We start from the raw sequence: 17,493 nt of genomic DNA on the forward strand, positions 1-17,493 counted from the left end.
CACATAAATGCTTTGTCATTGATCAATGTTATGAACATCCCCTCTTTGAAATGAGAGGACTATTAATTTGTTTGTTTATTTGTGTTTTTGCAAAACACTTAAGAATTACATGGAACAATGCCTAATAATTATTTAATGAAATTTAGTGACAGTAGGGGGAAGGGCGCTAATGCTGGAAGTGAAACTAAACTCTCAAATCTCTGTCTGCTTTGGACTTTTTCATGTCCAAACAAACACAACAAACACACAGTGTGTAAACTGTTAGGACCTCCTAGACCAGGGGTCTCAAACTTAAATGAACTGTGGGCCACTGCTGGCACTGTCATCTCATGTGAGGGCTACTTCAGTGTTCAAGTAGTACAAAAAACCCAAACAAACAAGAAAACAATCACAAACATTTCCAAAAATGTAGTGTTTTCTTTGTTTGTTTGTTTTTATTTCAAATATTGTATAACAAGACAAAACTGCAAACGTGAACGCATTGTTTTTGCCTTACTCTTAACTAACTGAAGTCTTTCATTGAACTACCAAACTGAAAACACATCGGTCCTCTCTTTCTCCCCACACACGTGGCAGCACTTCTGCTATCATTTTGTTCATATGTAACAAAATCAAAATGCAGACATAAGTGTACACATTAGTTTTGGACCGTCTCACTCAACTAACACAGACAATCCCTCAGCATGTTTGTACTCTCTGCTCATGTTACCTTCATATTAAATCATGTTTTGCTTTTAAAAGAACTTATTTGAACATTGCAGTTAATTCAGTTCAATTCAATTTTATTTATATAGCGCCAAATCACAACAAAAGTCGCCTCAAGGCGCTTCATAGATACAGAGAAAAACCCAACAATCATATGACCCCCTACATTTAGTTAAATTACTTATTGAGTAATTAAGTTACTTTTCAGACACAGTAATTAGATAAGTATTTTAAATACAATATTGATTAAGTAAATAGTAATTAATTACTTTTTTAAAGTAACACCCTTGTACTAGAAGCTACAGTGAGGTTGACAAATAAAAGACCACAATAAAGCTATTAAGTTGTCTGCCTTGCCAGCATGTCACCCCACATAACTAACCACAACAGACTGATTACAAAATAAATCCTATTAGCTATTTTTTCCACCAGTCTTGAAATTAAAATCTTTTATATTTTTGTGATAGCAAAAAAAATAACAATAAGTAAATTGTGTGACACTTCCACAGCAATGCAGAACAATTTTCAACGCTGCACAAAATTCCCTCTAGTTTCCTCCAAGCCAGGATTTTTGTGAAAATGGGAAAATATATTACCTTGGTCAAACAAAGGTCACCTCAGTGATGCACTTCAAAGCTTCACCACAAGACACCACTGACCTTAAAGCAATTCTTCAGCATCCATTTTCCCTTTATGAGTGATATTTACTCTTCAGCAGCATTTGAAGTGATTAAATCATATCACAACAGATTTCAACAAACAGTACAAAGAGATTCACACTTTTTCATTAACATAAAGGCTCAAAGCCAAGGACTGTAGGGTTTTCTCCCAGTGGTCCCTTGTATGGAAAAAAAAAAGGTAAAAAATTCCCTACCTGTGCTGCTCTGGATGGTCCTGACGGTGGTTGCAGATGTACGTGGTGGGGAGGACGGTAACAGAAGCAGTGGTCTCCCTCCTTCTCCTTCCTCCTCCCCACAGCCCTGGTCAATCGCTCTTACATAGCTGTGGCTCCGCATCCGGAAGCATCCCGGCATAGGCAGTGTGTCCATGGTGTCCATGCTGTCCATGGCAGCCTCCATGGCCTGAGACTGCATCTCACTGTACACCTGCTCACACACCTGCTCAATCTGCCCATTTACTTCCACCTCACTCAGCTGATGGAAATCAAATGAAGAAAAGGACAAACAGAGGGAATAATTTAGAGTTTAGATTTAGAGGACAATAAGGAAACCTCAATACAAATCAATTTCAAATCACTGAAATTATTAAAGTATCGCATGGTTTAGGGTAGTATTGTTGATCCTGCAGAAAAGTTTATTTGCTGCCACTTTTAAATGGCAGTGCAATCAGTAGAACAGTTGCCATGGGTGCAGCGATTGATTGGATGTTTAACACCATTACTGTTTAACCATGTGAGATCTAAGTCATCACTTGTGATGAACCCAACCATAACCTAGTCTAAAGTCTTAAACTAGTTAATCACAAAAACCAAAATAACCATGTTAACCGATTTACATCAAAACTATAGCAATAAAAAAAAAAATCTGTTTTCCTTTCCTCTAAAGGAAACATCTAACCTCTGGGAGGTTAGGTGTGGGTTTAGGACCTAATGATGACTGTGATCACCATTGCTTGTGGAGCAATGGGTCTTTTACCACATGCTACCACTGGGTAGGGAATCTTCCCACCATATGGTGCATTTGACATCCATGGCAAAAGATACTCCTTCAAGGTTTAACGATGGGGCTCTAAAGAAAATTTAGGGTATTAGATCCTTAACGTGATATACAGTTTGTGAACTATGAGCATGACTCTTGGTGGGAAATGGCAGTTTGCTAACTTTCGGGAAGATGTGAACCAGAAGCAGAGGAGAGTTGCAGAAACAGCAGGCTGAAGTATGCTGAAAAGGAAACAATGGAAGCAACATGAAAGACATGTATGTGTGCGCACATGTGTGTGTGCAAACATGTGTGTGTGCAAGCATGTGTGCATCAACTGCAAGGGGAAATAAAACATGGATCATCTGCAGAATCCCTAGAGCTGTCGGGTACTTTTTCACACTGTCATTTCGAGTACTGCATTTGGGTCCTACTCCTGTCGGCCATGTAGCCAGTCTTGACACCAAGTGCCTAATGATACAAAAACACAGATTCGTTGCTAAGTTTAGACAAAACATCAGTTCATCTCTTGGGTTAGGTGCCTTGTTTTGTTTGAACTATTTGACTATAAACGAGTGAAAAAGCAGACAATGTCCAATGATAAACATTAAAAGATCTCCAGAAAGCCTGAAGAACTATTGCTCAAGACAACTTTTGAACCTATGAAAAGTCAGCCAGTGGAAAAATATGTCCACGTGTCCGTGATGTTTTTGTAACAGCAACAGTGAGATTCTAGGAAACCGCAATGGTATACAGTAATGAAATTAGGATGTGTCAACCTTCAAAGATGAGTCTTTGATGGTTTGACATCAAAACTGTTTGATGTGAAATGACTGAATAGGGTATACAGTAAATATAAAGACAGCAGTGATGCCAACCAACCTGACTGATGGTGCTCATGGCTCTCATGTAGCTTTCATTGCGTGAGCGGTATTGGGGTGAGGACAGCAGTGATTTGGGATCGAGGAGGGTTTTGGGGTCCAGGGTGTCCAGGCTTCTATTGATTGAAACCTCACTCACCGCACGCAGGTAACTGTGGCTCCTGATCTGAAGTTTGGGGGAGTGCTCAGCTGAAATCCTGCAAACACAGGTGTTATATACAATGTCTGACTGTTATAGGTTGACTTGTTTCCTTTCACCAACTACACTAGATACACACACCTATGTACACAGATAACCTCATATAGGTGTAAGCATGCAAACACACAATATAGACACAGGCCTTAGGGAGACGCACACGAGAGACAAGCACATACCAATGGACACATAACAAACTTCTGTCTTTGGACACGTTTAGAGGCTTAAGAAATCTTTCTGTTTTCTGTAAATAGAACTAGGTACACATGTCAAGGTTAGGATAGGGGAGCATGTGAGACATATGTGGACCCTGCGACTTGGAATATTTTTGGAATGGAGACAGCAGGCCTGGGGGGAGTCGAGGTCAGGAGACGCCCAGCAAGAGGAGGCTCTCTTAAACATAACCATATGTGGCATCAGATGCGGATAACCAACAGGTATAAATGTAAAGGTAGACAAACTGTGTCTTTGTCTGACTCTGTAGCATGGGAAAGATAAGACGTATGCGTGCATAAATATCTCAAACCACCTTGGAATAATCTTCATTGTCTAAACCACCATCATGCCACTCCCTTTAGACGTGGCTTTGGCAGATGATCTGCCTCCATCTCACCCATCCCTAACATCCTCTTCTGTCAAACCAACGCTCTGCATGTCCTCCTTCACTGCATCCGTCTATCTGTGTAGTCTCTGTCTTTGACTCCTGCCTAGCAGCTCCATTTTCAGCATTTTTATCAAACCATCACAGCCTAACTTTCCCTCCAAGCCAGTCAAACATATTACTGATGCAGAAACAGTTTTCAACAGGCCATGAGCAAACCATGGTGCTCACTGGATAGTTTCAATTTTGGATCATTCTTTGTAAACCCTATCCCAGTAGTTTCTGAAATACTCAGGCCAGCCCATCTGGCAATAACAGACATGCCACGTTCACTTCACAGCTGTTTGCCAGTGGTGCGAGTTTCAGTCATTATGCAAATATGTTGTTTAAAAGGTTGGGGAAACCTGCAGTCAGCTGAGACAGAAGAAGTCACTTGGATGAGTGACAAGACGTTTCTCCCACTGAAAACGCTACATCCAGATAAACAGAACCAACTTTTGTGGATTTCCTTACTTGGATGGTTGAGCATGCATCAAGACACTTCGTATTTGGAGTTTTGTAAACATTTTATTGAATTAAATGATTGGAACAGGTGTGCCCCTGTAGAGAAACAATTGTCTAGGAAATCACCATCACAAACTATAGACACATCTGGGGTATAAGCTGCTGTCCTTGAGGGGTGCAACCTGAACTCTACTTAAGAAACTTCTAAGCTGCTTAAAAATACTCTTCCCCACTCCTAACATTTTTTTGTCTCTTTGTTTGTTTTACCTTTTTCCAGGGGTGTCAAATTCCAGTCCTCGAGGGCAACCCCTAACTCTACTCAAGCGAATTTAAGTAATTGTAAGTGAATGGCTGAATTGCCACCTCAGCATGCAGTCAAGTTCTATAGAGTTTTGCTAATGACCTACTAATTTTATTCAGGTGTGTCGCAGCTGGGACACACTTAAAAGTTTTAGCACACCGGCCCTCGAGGGCTGGAGTTTGACACCCGTGCTTTCGAAGCAAGATGCTTTATCATTACCACAATTTGTTCTTAATTTTCAGGTGAAATTCGACGATTTCTTGTTCTCACTATGTGCAACTCTTACTAATGGAAGCCTTTGCAAGTACAGGTCCTTCTGTTTCTTATAGTATGTCACCCATAAACCAATGAGGAATGGAGGGGCTTACTGTAGAGTGGTCATCTCAGTCAGTGATGGCTGTGTGGCTTTCAGGTAGCTGGCCCGCCGAGCTTGGATCTTGGGAGAGGGCTTGGGACTTCCATCAGAATCTCCGCTGTCATCCTCAGCCATGGCTTTCACATAGCTGCCGCTTCTCATCCTCCGACAGGGGATGTCATCTTCCTTCCCTAGAGGAGAGAAGCTGCTCCATTCATCCTGAGGTACCTGATGACCACACCAAGAGGACAAAGAACAGTGTTAGGAGGATCTGCTCCACTGCTGTTCAAGTCCCAGCCAATCAGTTCAATCCCACTGACTAACTAAACTGTCCTGATGGTACATGAAACCAATTAGAAATAAGCTAGCATGCAGAACAACATTTAATACAATAAAGAACAAAACATATTGACCAAAAACACAGTTGTACTACACTGATGGCTAGCATTTCCTTTTTATATCTCTCTCTAACACACATCATCCATACAGATTTCTCTCACTGCAGTAGTACAGTCTGTTGGGTAATCAACATGGGACAATATGTGTAGAGACTGGTCTGGCATTTCTCTTTGGCCAAACCACGCATCTGTCAACACAGAAGTGTGCTAATGCATAACATAACAGAGTGTATATGTGCCTTTAAGTGCATGTATGTTTGTATGTGCCTGACCTGAGGGCCTGCTTGCTCACTGAGAAGAAACTGTAACACAAAAAAATAACTGGGCAAAATATGCAAATTTACAAAAAATAAAGAATCTTTCTGAAATTAAAATATTAACAATGGTTTGTAATATTGTTTTAAAAGTGCTGAGGATGCAGTAGAACTTGACTGCATGCTGAGGTGGCAACCCCTAACCCTGTTCAAGTAAATTTAAATAAATGTAAGTGTTTGGAAAAATGTACCTCTCTAGCACCATGTTCATCACTCATGAGCTGCTGTAACATGAGTAGGTCTTGCTAATGATCTACTAATTTTATTCAGCTGGGACACACGTAAAAGTTTCACGACACCGGCCCTCGGGGACTGGAGTTTGACACTCCTGGCCTAGCCAGTCGAAACAAGTCCTTTTGTCCTTATTTAATACTCAGTCTCACATACAACTCAACATAAACCATTTTCTTTGCCTTTGTTACCTCTTTCTTTGCCGTACACCTTGCCTTTCAGTACTCCTTTGTACTTTCTTCAGCTTCCTTAATATCCCACGTTTTCTTTGCTAACCTCTTCCTTTGAATACTTTCTTGTACTTCCTCATTCCTCCACTAAATCTCCTTGTCCTCATTCTTCTGTCCAGAGGATGTACGAAACAGACTTCCCCGACCTGTTTAGTTTCTGATAACTCTTCCCTACCACCCAGAGTCGGTCTCAACTCCTCCCTGAACTCTGTGAAACATTCTTCTTTCTTTGACTTCCACCATTTCATCCTTGATTCTACCTTTACTTTCTTCCTCTTCGTGATGTCCAAAGTCATCCTAAAGTCTACCATGTGATGTTGCACACCTACATTCTCCCCTGACACGACCTTGCGGTCTCCTAACTCTTGCAGCTGTAATTTACCTTCGTGCACCACCCTCTGTTCATCCCTCTTCTGTAAGTGTTCACCACAGTCATCTCCACAATATTTACAAAATCCAATACCATCTGTCCCTAGCATCTCTCTTATTAACACTATACCTTCCAAACACCTCCTCAGACCTCTATTCATTTCAACTACATTAACTGGGTTACATTTTAACTACTTCATTTTAACAAGTTCATTGGAATCTGCTCCAATTACCACTCTCTCTGCCCTTGGGACTCTCTCTACTACTCTCTACCACTTCATTCATTCAACCTTAGTCTTTAGCCAACTGTAGGACAGTTTCCACCAGCACATTGTTGGCCAACAGCACCGGAGGTGGTCATTATTAACCTGGGCCTGAACTGATAATAACACTATGTTAAGGAAAGATATAGCACCAAAATGTCTCAGGCAAAGTGAATAACATTGATTGTTGCATTAAAATGCGATGACATCTGAAGTAGGGGCATGCAGACCCAGCATACCTCTGCATTGCACAAGCGCCTGCTGTATCAAGGAAATGTGCACATGACTTAGAGTTCAAAGCACTGACCTGGTGACACCCACCAATGTCCCTGTGCCAGAGGTCAGAGGACATCCAGAATGTGTGCCCCAAATGTTGTCAACAAATCTTTTGGTGGCGCAAGCGGGAGCTACACAATATTAGGTAGGTGGTTTTAATATTATGGCTGGCCAGTGTAGATGTAGTGTGGCGCTGCATGAAACTTGTGTTTACCACCTTCACATTTAAGACCAGAGTGTGAGAATTTGAAAGACAATAACAGAGACAGACAGCAGGAGAAATGTACTGCTACTCTGACTAATTATATATGAATCACACAGGGAAAGAGGCTGAACAGATCTGCTGAGCTAAATATCTCTCTCTCTCTCTGTATGTGTGTGACGTCAAAGACACACAAATGAGCAGTTTGGCTAAAAAAAGAGAATGCGAGGAAAGAACCAGCTGCAGTCAGCAGCAGCAGTGCTTCTCACCCACGCACAGACTTCACTTCCAGTGCAGCTCAACACTCATTCTGCTGTAATGGCTGAGGAATAGTGAATTGCTGCAGTTGATAGTTTAGACTGCGCTTAATGCAGATGCTGCTTGTCAGAAATTTGATGCGTCTCTAAGCATTTACAATGAAATCACTAACATAATAAATGAATAAAGAAGTCCCTGTTCATGTGATTCCGTGACTCAATATGTACTGCGTGTCCTAAGCATCGACTGTGGGGTTTTTTTTACTGCGAAATGTAGACTGTTTCCTTGGCAACACTGTTTTGATAGATTAAGACAGCAGTATTAGAAATAACAGGTACTGTAACAGTGCAAGCAGCACCCAAGCTGAACAGAACATACAGCCAAGAGGAATGGAGACAGCTTTAATGTGCTCTTTTGACACAGCTAACTGAGCAGCTCTGATAAGCTGTTTGTAGCTGATACTTAACAGCAAGACTTTGCATGTAAGACAAACGTAGCTTTTCCTCAGTTTCCCAGTCATGCTAATCTTTTGCCCTTGTCTCTAGTTTGGTTTTGACTTGATTCGGCTTGTCTACGCTCATGAAGCACATTTGTAATCTTCCTTATGTGAAAGTATTGTAGCTATGCACGAATATTAAATTCAAGCTGACTTAGTCCAAAGTTCAAACAGGAGTTCCTGTAAAATCCCACTTATTATCTGTGAAATCTAGCTCAGTGGGAAATGTCACCCGTGTGGACTAGGTCTGGGTATTGCACTACACAAAATTATATTTTTTAAAAAGACACAAGCAGAACTTTCATGAAAACTGCTCCCCTTTCTAACAAACCTATAGGAAGATGGTGCACTGAGGTCATATACTGTTTAAAGTGCATAGCACACAGCACTGGATAGTGGCCCTTATTATGAATAGAAGAGATGGACAATGAGCTCAGGGAGGCTGACAATAGCCAAGTGATCAGCAGTAGCTCAACAATCAAGGTGATTTTTGGCCCATTTCGACAGGTTAAATTAGTAGCATCATTTCATTCGGATTCATAATGAATTAAATCTGCCTCTCTAGAATTTCATGTTGTATTTCCACAAATATTGACACTTGCAACAAACACGTGTCTAGCCGTGTACAAGCTTGCACTTTTGTGTTGGATCCATTTGTGGGCATCCATTGTCATTATCAATTTGGAAAATAGGAGAATATTTCTAATTGTTGTATTGGGGTTGTTTTTTTTTTTATTAGACCATAATGTGATCATGCTAGGAACATGCTCTTTAGTTCAAATGTGAGGGTGTGGGGAGGGCACAGTGAAGAGTTCAGAACAAACTGGTGAGGCATCTGGACAAGTTGTTAGAACTTAAGGTACAAAAAAATAAAGCACCATAAACATCTTATAATTGAGTACAGTTTTAGCTGTTATTCATCCAGGTATGCTACCTAATTATGGTCGGCTAAGTCTTTCATTGTTGCATGTTGATGAGTAAACTTCATGTTGGAAATGAGAAATAAACTCCCACTGTTTGTGTTCCTCTCTCACATACATGTGCTCGTATTTTATTTATTTCTTTTCTCCACACTCCATAAAGCACAATGTGGCTTTATGGAGTGTGGATAGTGCTACACTAATGGCTACACGTTAACCTCTACAGCAGGGTGTGGTTTGTGGTTCAGCTGCAGGGGAGGGGTGAAACAGCGGGCTCTGGGGACAGTGCCAGGGAAGGCTGGCTGGCACAGCTTTATCCATTACACTAACTATGCCTTCTCTATTTCGGTAGTTGCCAGGGCTCAGAGAAGGGAGCTGTATGGTGTGTGTAAGCTGGAGAGGGCAGCTGCAAAGCTGCGTGTGCTTCATTGTAAATAAAAATCACTGACATCAAACTCCCAAGCATCGGGTCCTTCTTGCTACAGTTGTGCTGAAACCCAGCTCAGTATGATGGATCAGCAGCCAGTCCGGGCAGTGGAGGCATTGGCACAGATGGTGGGAGAGTTGGCAGTAATGCACCAGGAGCTGGAGGCGGTGCTGAATAAACTGCGGGTCCAGGCCGAGTGACAGACGTTAGATGCTGCTGCTGTCAGGCGAGGCCCAGGTGGCCACCCTCAGCCTCTCCACCCAGGCAAGGGCCTCGTTTGAGAACATCTGGGGTTGGGAGACAGGCCCCTCACCTACGCCGGGCGGCTGCACGATGCCACACACTGCAGGCTGCAGCCCAACCCCATGCTGAAAGAGGTGTGACTGCTGGATGTGGTAGTGCATGAACAGTTCGTGAAGGGGCTCTCAGCAGAGCGGAGTGGGTCGGCTATCACTGGCCAGCGAGCCTTGAAACTGCAGTGACCCTAGCTGAAGATCACTTGGTGGTGCAGCTGGGGCAGTCCCGAGAGTAGCTGTGGCCAGTGGAAGTCGACCAGTCCCGCCCCTGAGGAAAAGATTTCATGACAGGACACATTTGCCAGGATTGCCCAGTAATGGAGGTGGGACAGATGTTCCTTCTGACACCGTCCTCCGGTCCCAAGAGAGACAGACTGCGTACTGGTAAGGTGCCAAGGGAGTATATGCCAGGCCTTGGTGGCCTTGTGGTCCACCAAACCCTAATTAGTCCAGGGGCATTACTGGAGGCAGAGTGGGTGGTGGTTAGGTGTGTGCATGTGGACATTCATAAATATCCCATGGGACCGGTTGAAATTAATTATGTCAGGCACAACACATAGACTGAAGGCCGTAGTTAGCTCAAGCCTGATGCACCCTTTGAATTTTGGAACAGATTGGATCGAGTTCAGTAGGTTAATGGGGCAGTGCGAATGTGGCCAGTAGGGACATGCAGGGTCTGTTGCTGTGCTCAGCAGTGATGTGAGGTCATCTAACGCTGACTCTGGGAAGGAGGAAACAGCGGGGCCTTCATGGGAGAACCCACCAGTTCTGATAATTCCCTGGAGGATTTTCCAATGGAGCGGTCTTGTGACGCTATTGCGATGACCATGTCAAACCATGCCATGGGCGACCGTGGCTCAGGGGGTTGGGAAGCGTATCTGTAACCGGAAGGTCGCCGGTTCGATCCCCGTGCTCTCTGTCCTGGTCGTTGTGTCCTTGGGCAAGACACTTCACCTACCGCCTACTGGTGTTGGTGTTGGGGGGGTTGCTCATGTACTGGCTCTAAATTATTTATTTCGTATGGATTTTTAAAGGGACATGCAATTGTGATCATTATGTCATATAATGACAATAAAGCTATTCTATTCTATTCTATTCATCCACTGTGACACCTGAGTGGAGCATATGCAGTGGGTGGCTGTGGTCCTGGAGTCCCTCAGGCAGATGGGGCTTACAGTCAACCTGAAGACAAGTGCAGTTGGATGGAGGGAGGTACAGCATCTGGGGCACCAGTTGGAGAAAATCCAGTGCGTGGCTGACTCCGTTCGTTATTACCTCCTGGTCTGCCCTTTCACCCTCTGAGCGGTGGGTTCACCTGTTATTCATCACACTAACTACACCTTACCTATTTCAGTAGCCGCCGGGCCTGGAGGAGAGAGCTGTGTGGTGTGAGTGAGCTGTAGGGGACAGCTTAAAAGTTGCATGTAGATTAAAGAGCAGAAAGCATTGCAAATAAAAATGACTGTCATCAAACTGCTAAGCATCAGGTCCTTCTTGCTACAGCCTCCTCTGCCACCCAACAATACTGGTTATCTATAGTCCTACCGGGGGATGATAAGACCATCCTGACTACGGAGCTGATTGGCCAGTCCTTATTCAAGGTCTGTTCCTGTTGATAAAAGTGAGCCAGCACACAAAGCTAAGTGGAATATCTACATCTAGACAATTGCATCTAATGTAATAATGCTGCAATACTTCAAAATGCACCTGTTTAGCCTACTGATGTTTCAGTATTTTCTTTACTACTAATCTTCAAGTTGATTAACCAGAAATGAATGGCATGTGTCCACAGTGGGTTTGGCTATGAGCTGACCTCTATCTTTGCATAATGGTTTTAAAACGGTGATTTGTCTCCACATTTGTCTCCTCAGCTTGGGTCACAATTGTTCCTCTAGAGAACTAAGATACATTGTGTTGCCAGGAATTATTCACTGGTTTCTTGAAAAGGTAATGGGCAACCTCACAAATGATTACAAGTCTAGAAAGCTCTAAAAATAAAGTTTGTGATTGTGGGGTTTAGTATTGTATTTAGCAGCGTGAATGCTCACAACTTTGTTGGTAATTCTGTCAGACTGTATAATGCAGCCGCAAAGAGCTTGCATCAACACACACACACACACAAACACACTTGCAGATTATACCACATTGCAAAACAGAATAACACATAAACACAAGCAGGTACTGGGGAGGTTATTTAACTAACTATCAGTTACACAGTGGAACTTTGAAGTGGGTCTACTTCTGCATACCGTATTTTTCATATTAAGCAGTGGCAGTCAGACCTTTTACTGATGTTAAGATGGAATTACTGAGACAGGAATAACACAGTTACCTGAGGTTTTACAGGTCACTCATCTCTGTCCCTTTGAATTACAAAAAGCAGCCCAGTGCCAATCACATCAACATTTTAGATTTTTCGTTGTCAAACAATGTATATGGTTAGGGTTAGCCTAACCCTACATTTACTTAGCCATATGCCGGGTAGCTAAATTCAACTCATGTTGCACTCTGACATTTAGTCTGTGCAGATGGAAATTGTAATAGACATATTTCTGTTAACACTGGTGGACACTGTGTCCAGTGTTTTAATGCCAGGTATGAAATGCCTTGCATGCTCAACCATCCAAGTAAGGAAATCCCAAAAAGTTGATTCTGTTCATCTGGACGTAGCGTTTTCACTGGGAGAAACATTTCGTCACTCATCCAGGTGACTTCTTCAGTCTCAGCTGACTGCAGGTTTCCAACCTTATAAACTGTACATTTGCACAATGACTAAAAGTGGGTTGGCCAAAGACGTTTTAGATGTTTTAACCCACTTTGGCAAGGACTGCCTAAAGCTTGTACGTCTCTCCCACAAAACGCTACGTCCAGATGAACACAATCAACTTTTGGAGATTTACTTACCTGGATGATTGAGCATGCATCAAGACTATTCAGTTATCATAGTTTGCCTCTCAAGCTTTTTGTTAGCAATATTCATATGTAACATGCCCTTAAGCCAAATTTTTTAAAACTCATGCCGTACACTATAAGCTGTGGGCTGTGAGTATTTGAATGCTTCAAAAAAGACTGCTGTCCGGCTAACTAAGATTTTGATGTGCACGTTATGCTTACGATCACAACTTTGGAGGTCCCAGTCATGCAGCAACACGATTAATTAATGACTAGGCTTGTGTTGTGGTTAGATCATCTTTTGTCTGTTTCTGATGTCTTCATCCTGCCATATGATGTCATTTGTTCTGCTCTTCAACATGAAATGAAATGAAGGCGCAAATAGCTAATGATATCCAACTTAACACTGAACAGCATATAGAAAAGTCATCTGCAACATTGTTCTCTGGCCATTGTGGGTCTTTGATGTAGACGTGTCTGTAGACAGGTACACTGAATGCTATGTTTGTTTATCACTTGAATATCCCAGTTCATACACTTTGGAGAATGACTGCCACCAAGAAATCTGAGTACACAACTAGTATAGTAAAAATGATCGGAAATATGATCGTATATTCGATGCAAATAATAGAAAGTGAAAATTGCACCAAACCAAGTGCCTCTTGGATGGTGTCAGATTTTCCAGCAGCACAAATCCTGCTACATATGTTTTTTTTAGAATGTACTGTATATATCAAGTAATTACATTAAAACATTTTCTTGCAGCACCATTAGGTAACTGCCAGACACTTCAACTCCCTGTGTGGCGTTAAATACCTCCCCAACACTTAGTTTAACACGACACTTCAAATAACAGCAAAATTAATTTATTCATCCAACAAAAAATATTGAGAAAGTCAGGGTAACTGGTAGCGAGGCAGGAAGGGAAACACTACTAAATTAAAAATGAACTCTACAAACAGGAAAGGATGTTGTTCTTCATGAGTTCATGTCATTACCTAGCATTCAGAGAGTAAGGCTGCTATTGGCTCTGCACTTACTTCTCTCTTCAACGCAAAAGGAGGATAGAGGAGGAAGAGGAGAAGGAAGAGGGAGGCTCTCCAAACCAAGAGGAAGTAAAGGAAGTAGAGGTGGGTTGGTGGGTGGCAAAAAGGTAGGTGGAAGCGTGGGAGTGGGTTGGGTGAGTGGAGGAAAGGCAGAGAGGGAAGTGGTAGAGAAGAGGAGTAGGTGGCAGTGGGGTTCTTGGGAGACAAGAGTAGTAGACTGGTGGTAGGGAGTAATGTTCCCTCTAAGGGTCTGGACACACTAGAACAAATCCATATCACCTGACTCTGAGTACATACTGCACTGTTACTAGTGAGTGTGGGATTTTTCTTAATGTTGTTTAACAGATTGTTTTTAAGTGCTCCTATTATGTGCAAAGATAACCAGGCCCAAACCCAAATTAAGACTGCTAATGAAGTACTAAAGCAGTGACCTGCGGTTGATTTGTCTTTGGTGGTGTTCCCTATCTTCCCAATACTCACATACGCATGTGTGCTCTTTTGATTTTCTTTTAATGAACATTTTCCTGAAGTAAACTTTCTAAAGAATCGTGTTATGTTGTATATTGCTGTCTGCAACGCATGTTTGATAAAATATTGGTTGGGACAAAAAATAAACATCAATGCCAGAGTACTTTTTGTCTTTTTAGCAGTAGATCTTCACAGTTTTCAGTCTGATTTTGAAATCCTTGTTGCTTTTTCATTGGTTTGCTTGTTTATTTACTTTTAAAGCCCAGCATGTAAATGGGTGGTGTTTGGTGTAGCTTTTAGGGGGGGTTTCTAGCTTCCACTTATTATTGCTTTCAATGTGAAAGAAGCAAGTAACTATAGCTCTTATGTGTCCTGAACTTATCAGTATGACGATGCAGTTATCACCACTACTTGCATTTCTGTGCAAACACTCATGAAGTCAGATTTCTCAATTTACAAATAATATGTTCTAAAACACCTAATCGTATTTGTAAGAAATCAGTTTTAATTCAATAAAATGATTTAATTATTTGTATTTAAGTCATTGAGTTAAAAGAAGAAAATACCAGGGTTATCTAAATATAATAGTATAAGTGGTATAAATATGATATTTTTTTACATTGTCAAAAGGTTCTCAGAGTTGTAAACTGATGAATGTGGCGAAGCCTTCATTATTCTAGTGTGCCATCAGTTATAGTCAGTGATATTCAGTAGTACTTTCCAGTCATGTAAATCTGCAGTTTTCACTCCAACCAAACACCAAACAACATAGGAACATACAAACTCTCAAAGCACCTAAGCAATCGCTTACTAAACCCTGTCTCCTAAACTGAAACATAATTCATCCTGGGTCATGTTTCTTGCTAACCTGCATGAAGGGCCCTTGCTGAAGTCCTCCATCACTGCCGTCTATTCATCATTTTGTGATGACTGGGTTTCCCATGGTAGGAGCATTCTTAAACCGTCCAGAAATATCTGTCATTAAATCTATTTTCCAGTTTATTTAAGTTAGTTTCAGTCTTTGATCACTCTACTGCTCTCCCACTTTTGAATACAAATAATCAGTCATACAGTGCCTGATTGACAGAGCACATATTATGATAATCAAGTACATTATTTTTTAATATTAAGTTAGATATCTAAGAGAAGTGTTTATGACTTATGTGTTAATCTTTTAAGAGTTCATGAAGTCTTTGTAGTGATTTTTCTCAAAAGGGCTGTCAAGTGCCCAGTTGTTTTGGCATTGATAGAGCAAAAACCTGTCACATATCTGCTAAATAAAAACAAACTTATGGACTCCACTTGGTTTGCCCTTGTCTACCTGGAACTGTAGGACTGGACACCACTGACTTAGAGGAAGCATTGATGGAAAAAAGTAAGTTGTGGAGAAAAGGGAATCAACAGAGGGGGGAGAAGGTGAATTGACTGGATTTGAATGGGGGTTGGGGAGGAATTATTTACCTGTAAGAAATGGCAAGCGCGCTCCTGCTGCTGACTGCCCTTAGATTTGACTAGAGCTCTATCTAGGTTTAGGTTACCGGATCCTGCGCTGGCTCGTGGCTGGTTGTGGCTGCTGTTGTTGGTGTAGACCTCTCGGGCCCTGCTCACCGTTAGGCTTGATGACCATGGCCCTTTCTTCACAAGGGGCCCGTCCACAAGACCCACTGGAAGCAAGGAGCCACTTCCTCCACCGATACCGCCACCGCTGTTATTGCTGCTACCACTAATTGGCACACATGCTGTCGACGCTGCATACTTCACATCGTTGTTGCTCCGGGAGGCTTTGAGTGCAGAATGGTGGTGTGTGTGGCCATGGTGTGCATGGGTGTGTGTGTGCTCGTTTAGTGTGCCGTAAGGGTCCATCATGAAGTACTGCTGGGACTGCGAGGAGGAGAGACTGGGGAGGGGAGTCTGGGGGAACTTGTCTGGGTTGTTGCCGGGATACCGGCTTATTGTCATGGCAATAGGCGAGGGGGAAATGGAGGGGGAGGGTGAGGGTGGAGGTTGGTGGTGGTGAGGGTGGTAGAGACACAGCTCCCGTTCCAGGTTGTCATCTGAGCTCCAGTATCCAGAGCCTGGAGCAGATGCTGAGCCGTGGAGCTGGTGGTGGTGGTGGTGGTGGCTTCGATGCTTGGGCTCTGCTGATCTACAGCGCTCACGGCTCTTACTGCGTTTCCGATGGCGCACTCCCACTGGTGGAGTTTCACCTTCTGGGCTGGCCCTCGAGCCACCACCACCACCTCCTCCACCGCCACCACCACCACCACCATTAACACTCCCATTATTGGCCCCCTTGGAGGACTGTGTGTGGTGTGGCCCTTCCAATGAATGTGACTTGGTGAAGAGTTTCTGGACTGAGTGGACAAGATGGCGAATTCTCCCTGGACTGTCATTGTTGTTGTTGGCCCCCATCCCCCCACTGTGGGCCTGCACCCCTCGTTTGTATTGCAATGTATGGTAGCCATCTCTGGAAAATGATGGCTGACGTTCAAACGGGTCCACAAAGTTTGCTGGTACCCGAGTGGGTGTTTTACCCCCATAGCCTCCTCCACCTCCTCCTCCTCCACCACCACCTCCTCCTCCTCCTCCTACATATGGTACCATGGCCATACACTCATCCTTTACCTCAGGATGGTGAGATGAGGAGGTAGAGTGGCACCTCCTGGGGAAGGTTCCATATGGGACGATGCTGTTGCTGTCAGAGGGGTATGAGGTACGCTGAGCATTGTAGTAGGGCAGCTCAGCTGGATGTGGCATGGGAATGGGCACAGGCATGTCCATCTGACTGATCAAATATGGCTTGCGGTCAACATGGTGACCCAGTGGATCATATGATGGTTCATAGGAGACCACATGATGGTGACCCCGGCTACTGGACAGGCCTTTCATAACGGGGAAAGATGGGTGAATGGAAAGAAGAAGGATATGGATGAGAAATGCCAGGTAGGCCTGTGATCACAGAAGGGCTGCAGAAGACTGTCCCTGAGCAGAGAGCTACAGACTCTGGAAGAAAGGGAGAGAAGAAGCAACAAAAGATCAGTTAATAACCAGTTAAGCCACCAGGGGCTTTCTGAGCTTCCTGCTCAAAAAAGACATGCCCAAAATGAGTGGAGTGTTTCTCTGCAATTACAAACTCTGTGTAAACAATCTTGGTATCAAAACAAAGTTAACATTTGTGAGATTTCATCAGAGGTGTAAATACTACA

The 17,493-nt window shown here is 43.0% G+C and overlaps 1 protein-coding gene across 6 annotated transcripts in view; it reads right to left on the reverse strand.

The window, feature by feature from the left end:
- LOC102289180 (disks large-associated protein 1) overlaps positions 1–17,493 on the reverse strand; it is a 168,299-nt gene that overhangs the window by 60,564 nt on the left and 90,242 nt on the right. For 4 of the 6 annotated variants that reach the window (XM_042214560.1, XM_042214559.1, XM_042214561.1 and 1 more), the window contains 4 exons: positions 15,749–17,290; positions 5,215–5,429; positions 3,246–3,441; positions 1,580–1,859 (listed from right to left, as the gene is read on the reverse strand). In XM_042214560.1, the coding sequence (XP_042070494.1) occupies positions 1,580–1,859; positions 3,246–3,441; positions 5,215–5,429; positions 15,749–17,176 (2,119 nt within the window). In that variant the 5' untranslated portion in view covers positions 17,177–17,290. The remainder of the gene's footprint in view (positions 1–1,579; positions 1,860–3,245; positions 3,442–5,214; positions 5,430–15,748; positions 17,291–17,493) is intronic. The other 2 variants (XM_042214562.1, XM_042214563.1) reach the window with 2 other exon arrangements.

The sequence above is a fragment of the Haplochromis burtoni genome, unplaced genomic scaffold (assembly GCF_018398535.1).
Source record: "Haplochromis burtoni strain Fernald_Lab_line unplaced genomic scaffold, NCSU_Asbu1 Contig_587, whole genome shotgun sequence".
NCBI classification, from domain to species: Eukaryota; Metazoa; Chordata; class Actinopteri; order Cichliformes; family Cichlidae; genus Haplochromis; species Haplochromis burtoni.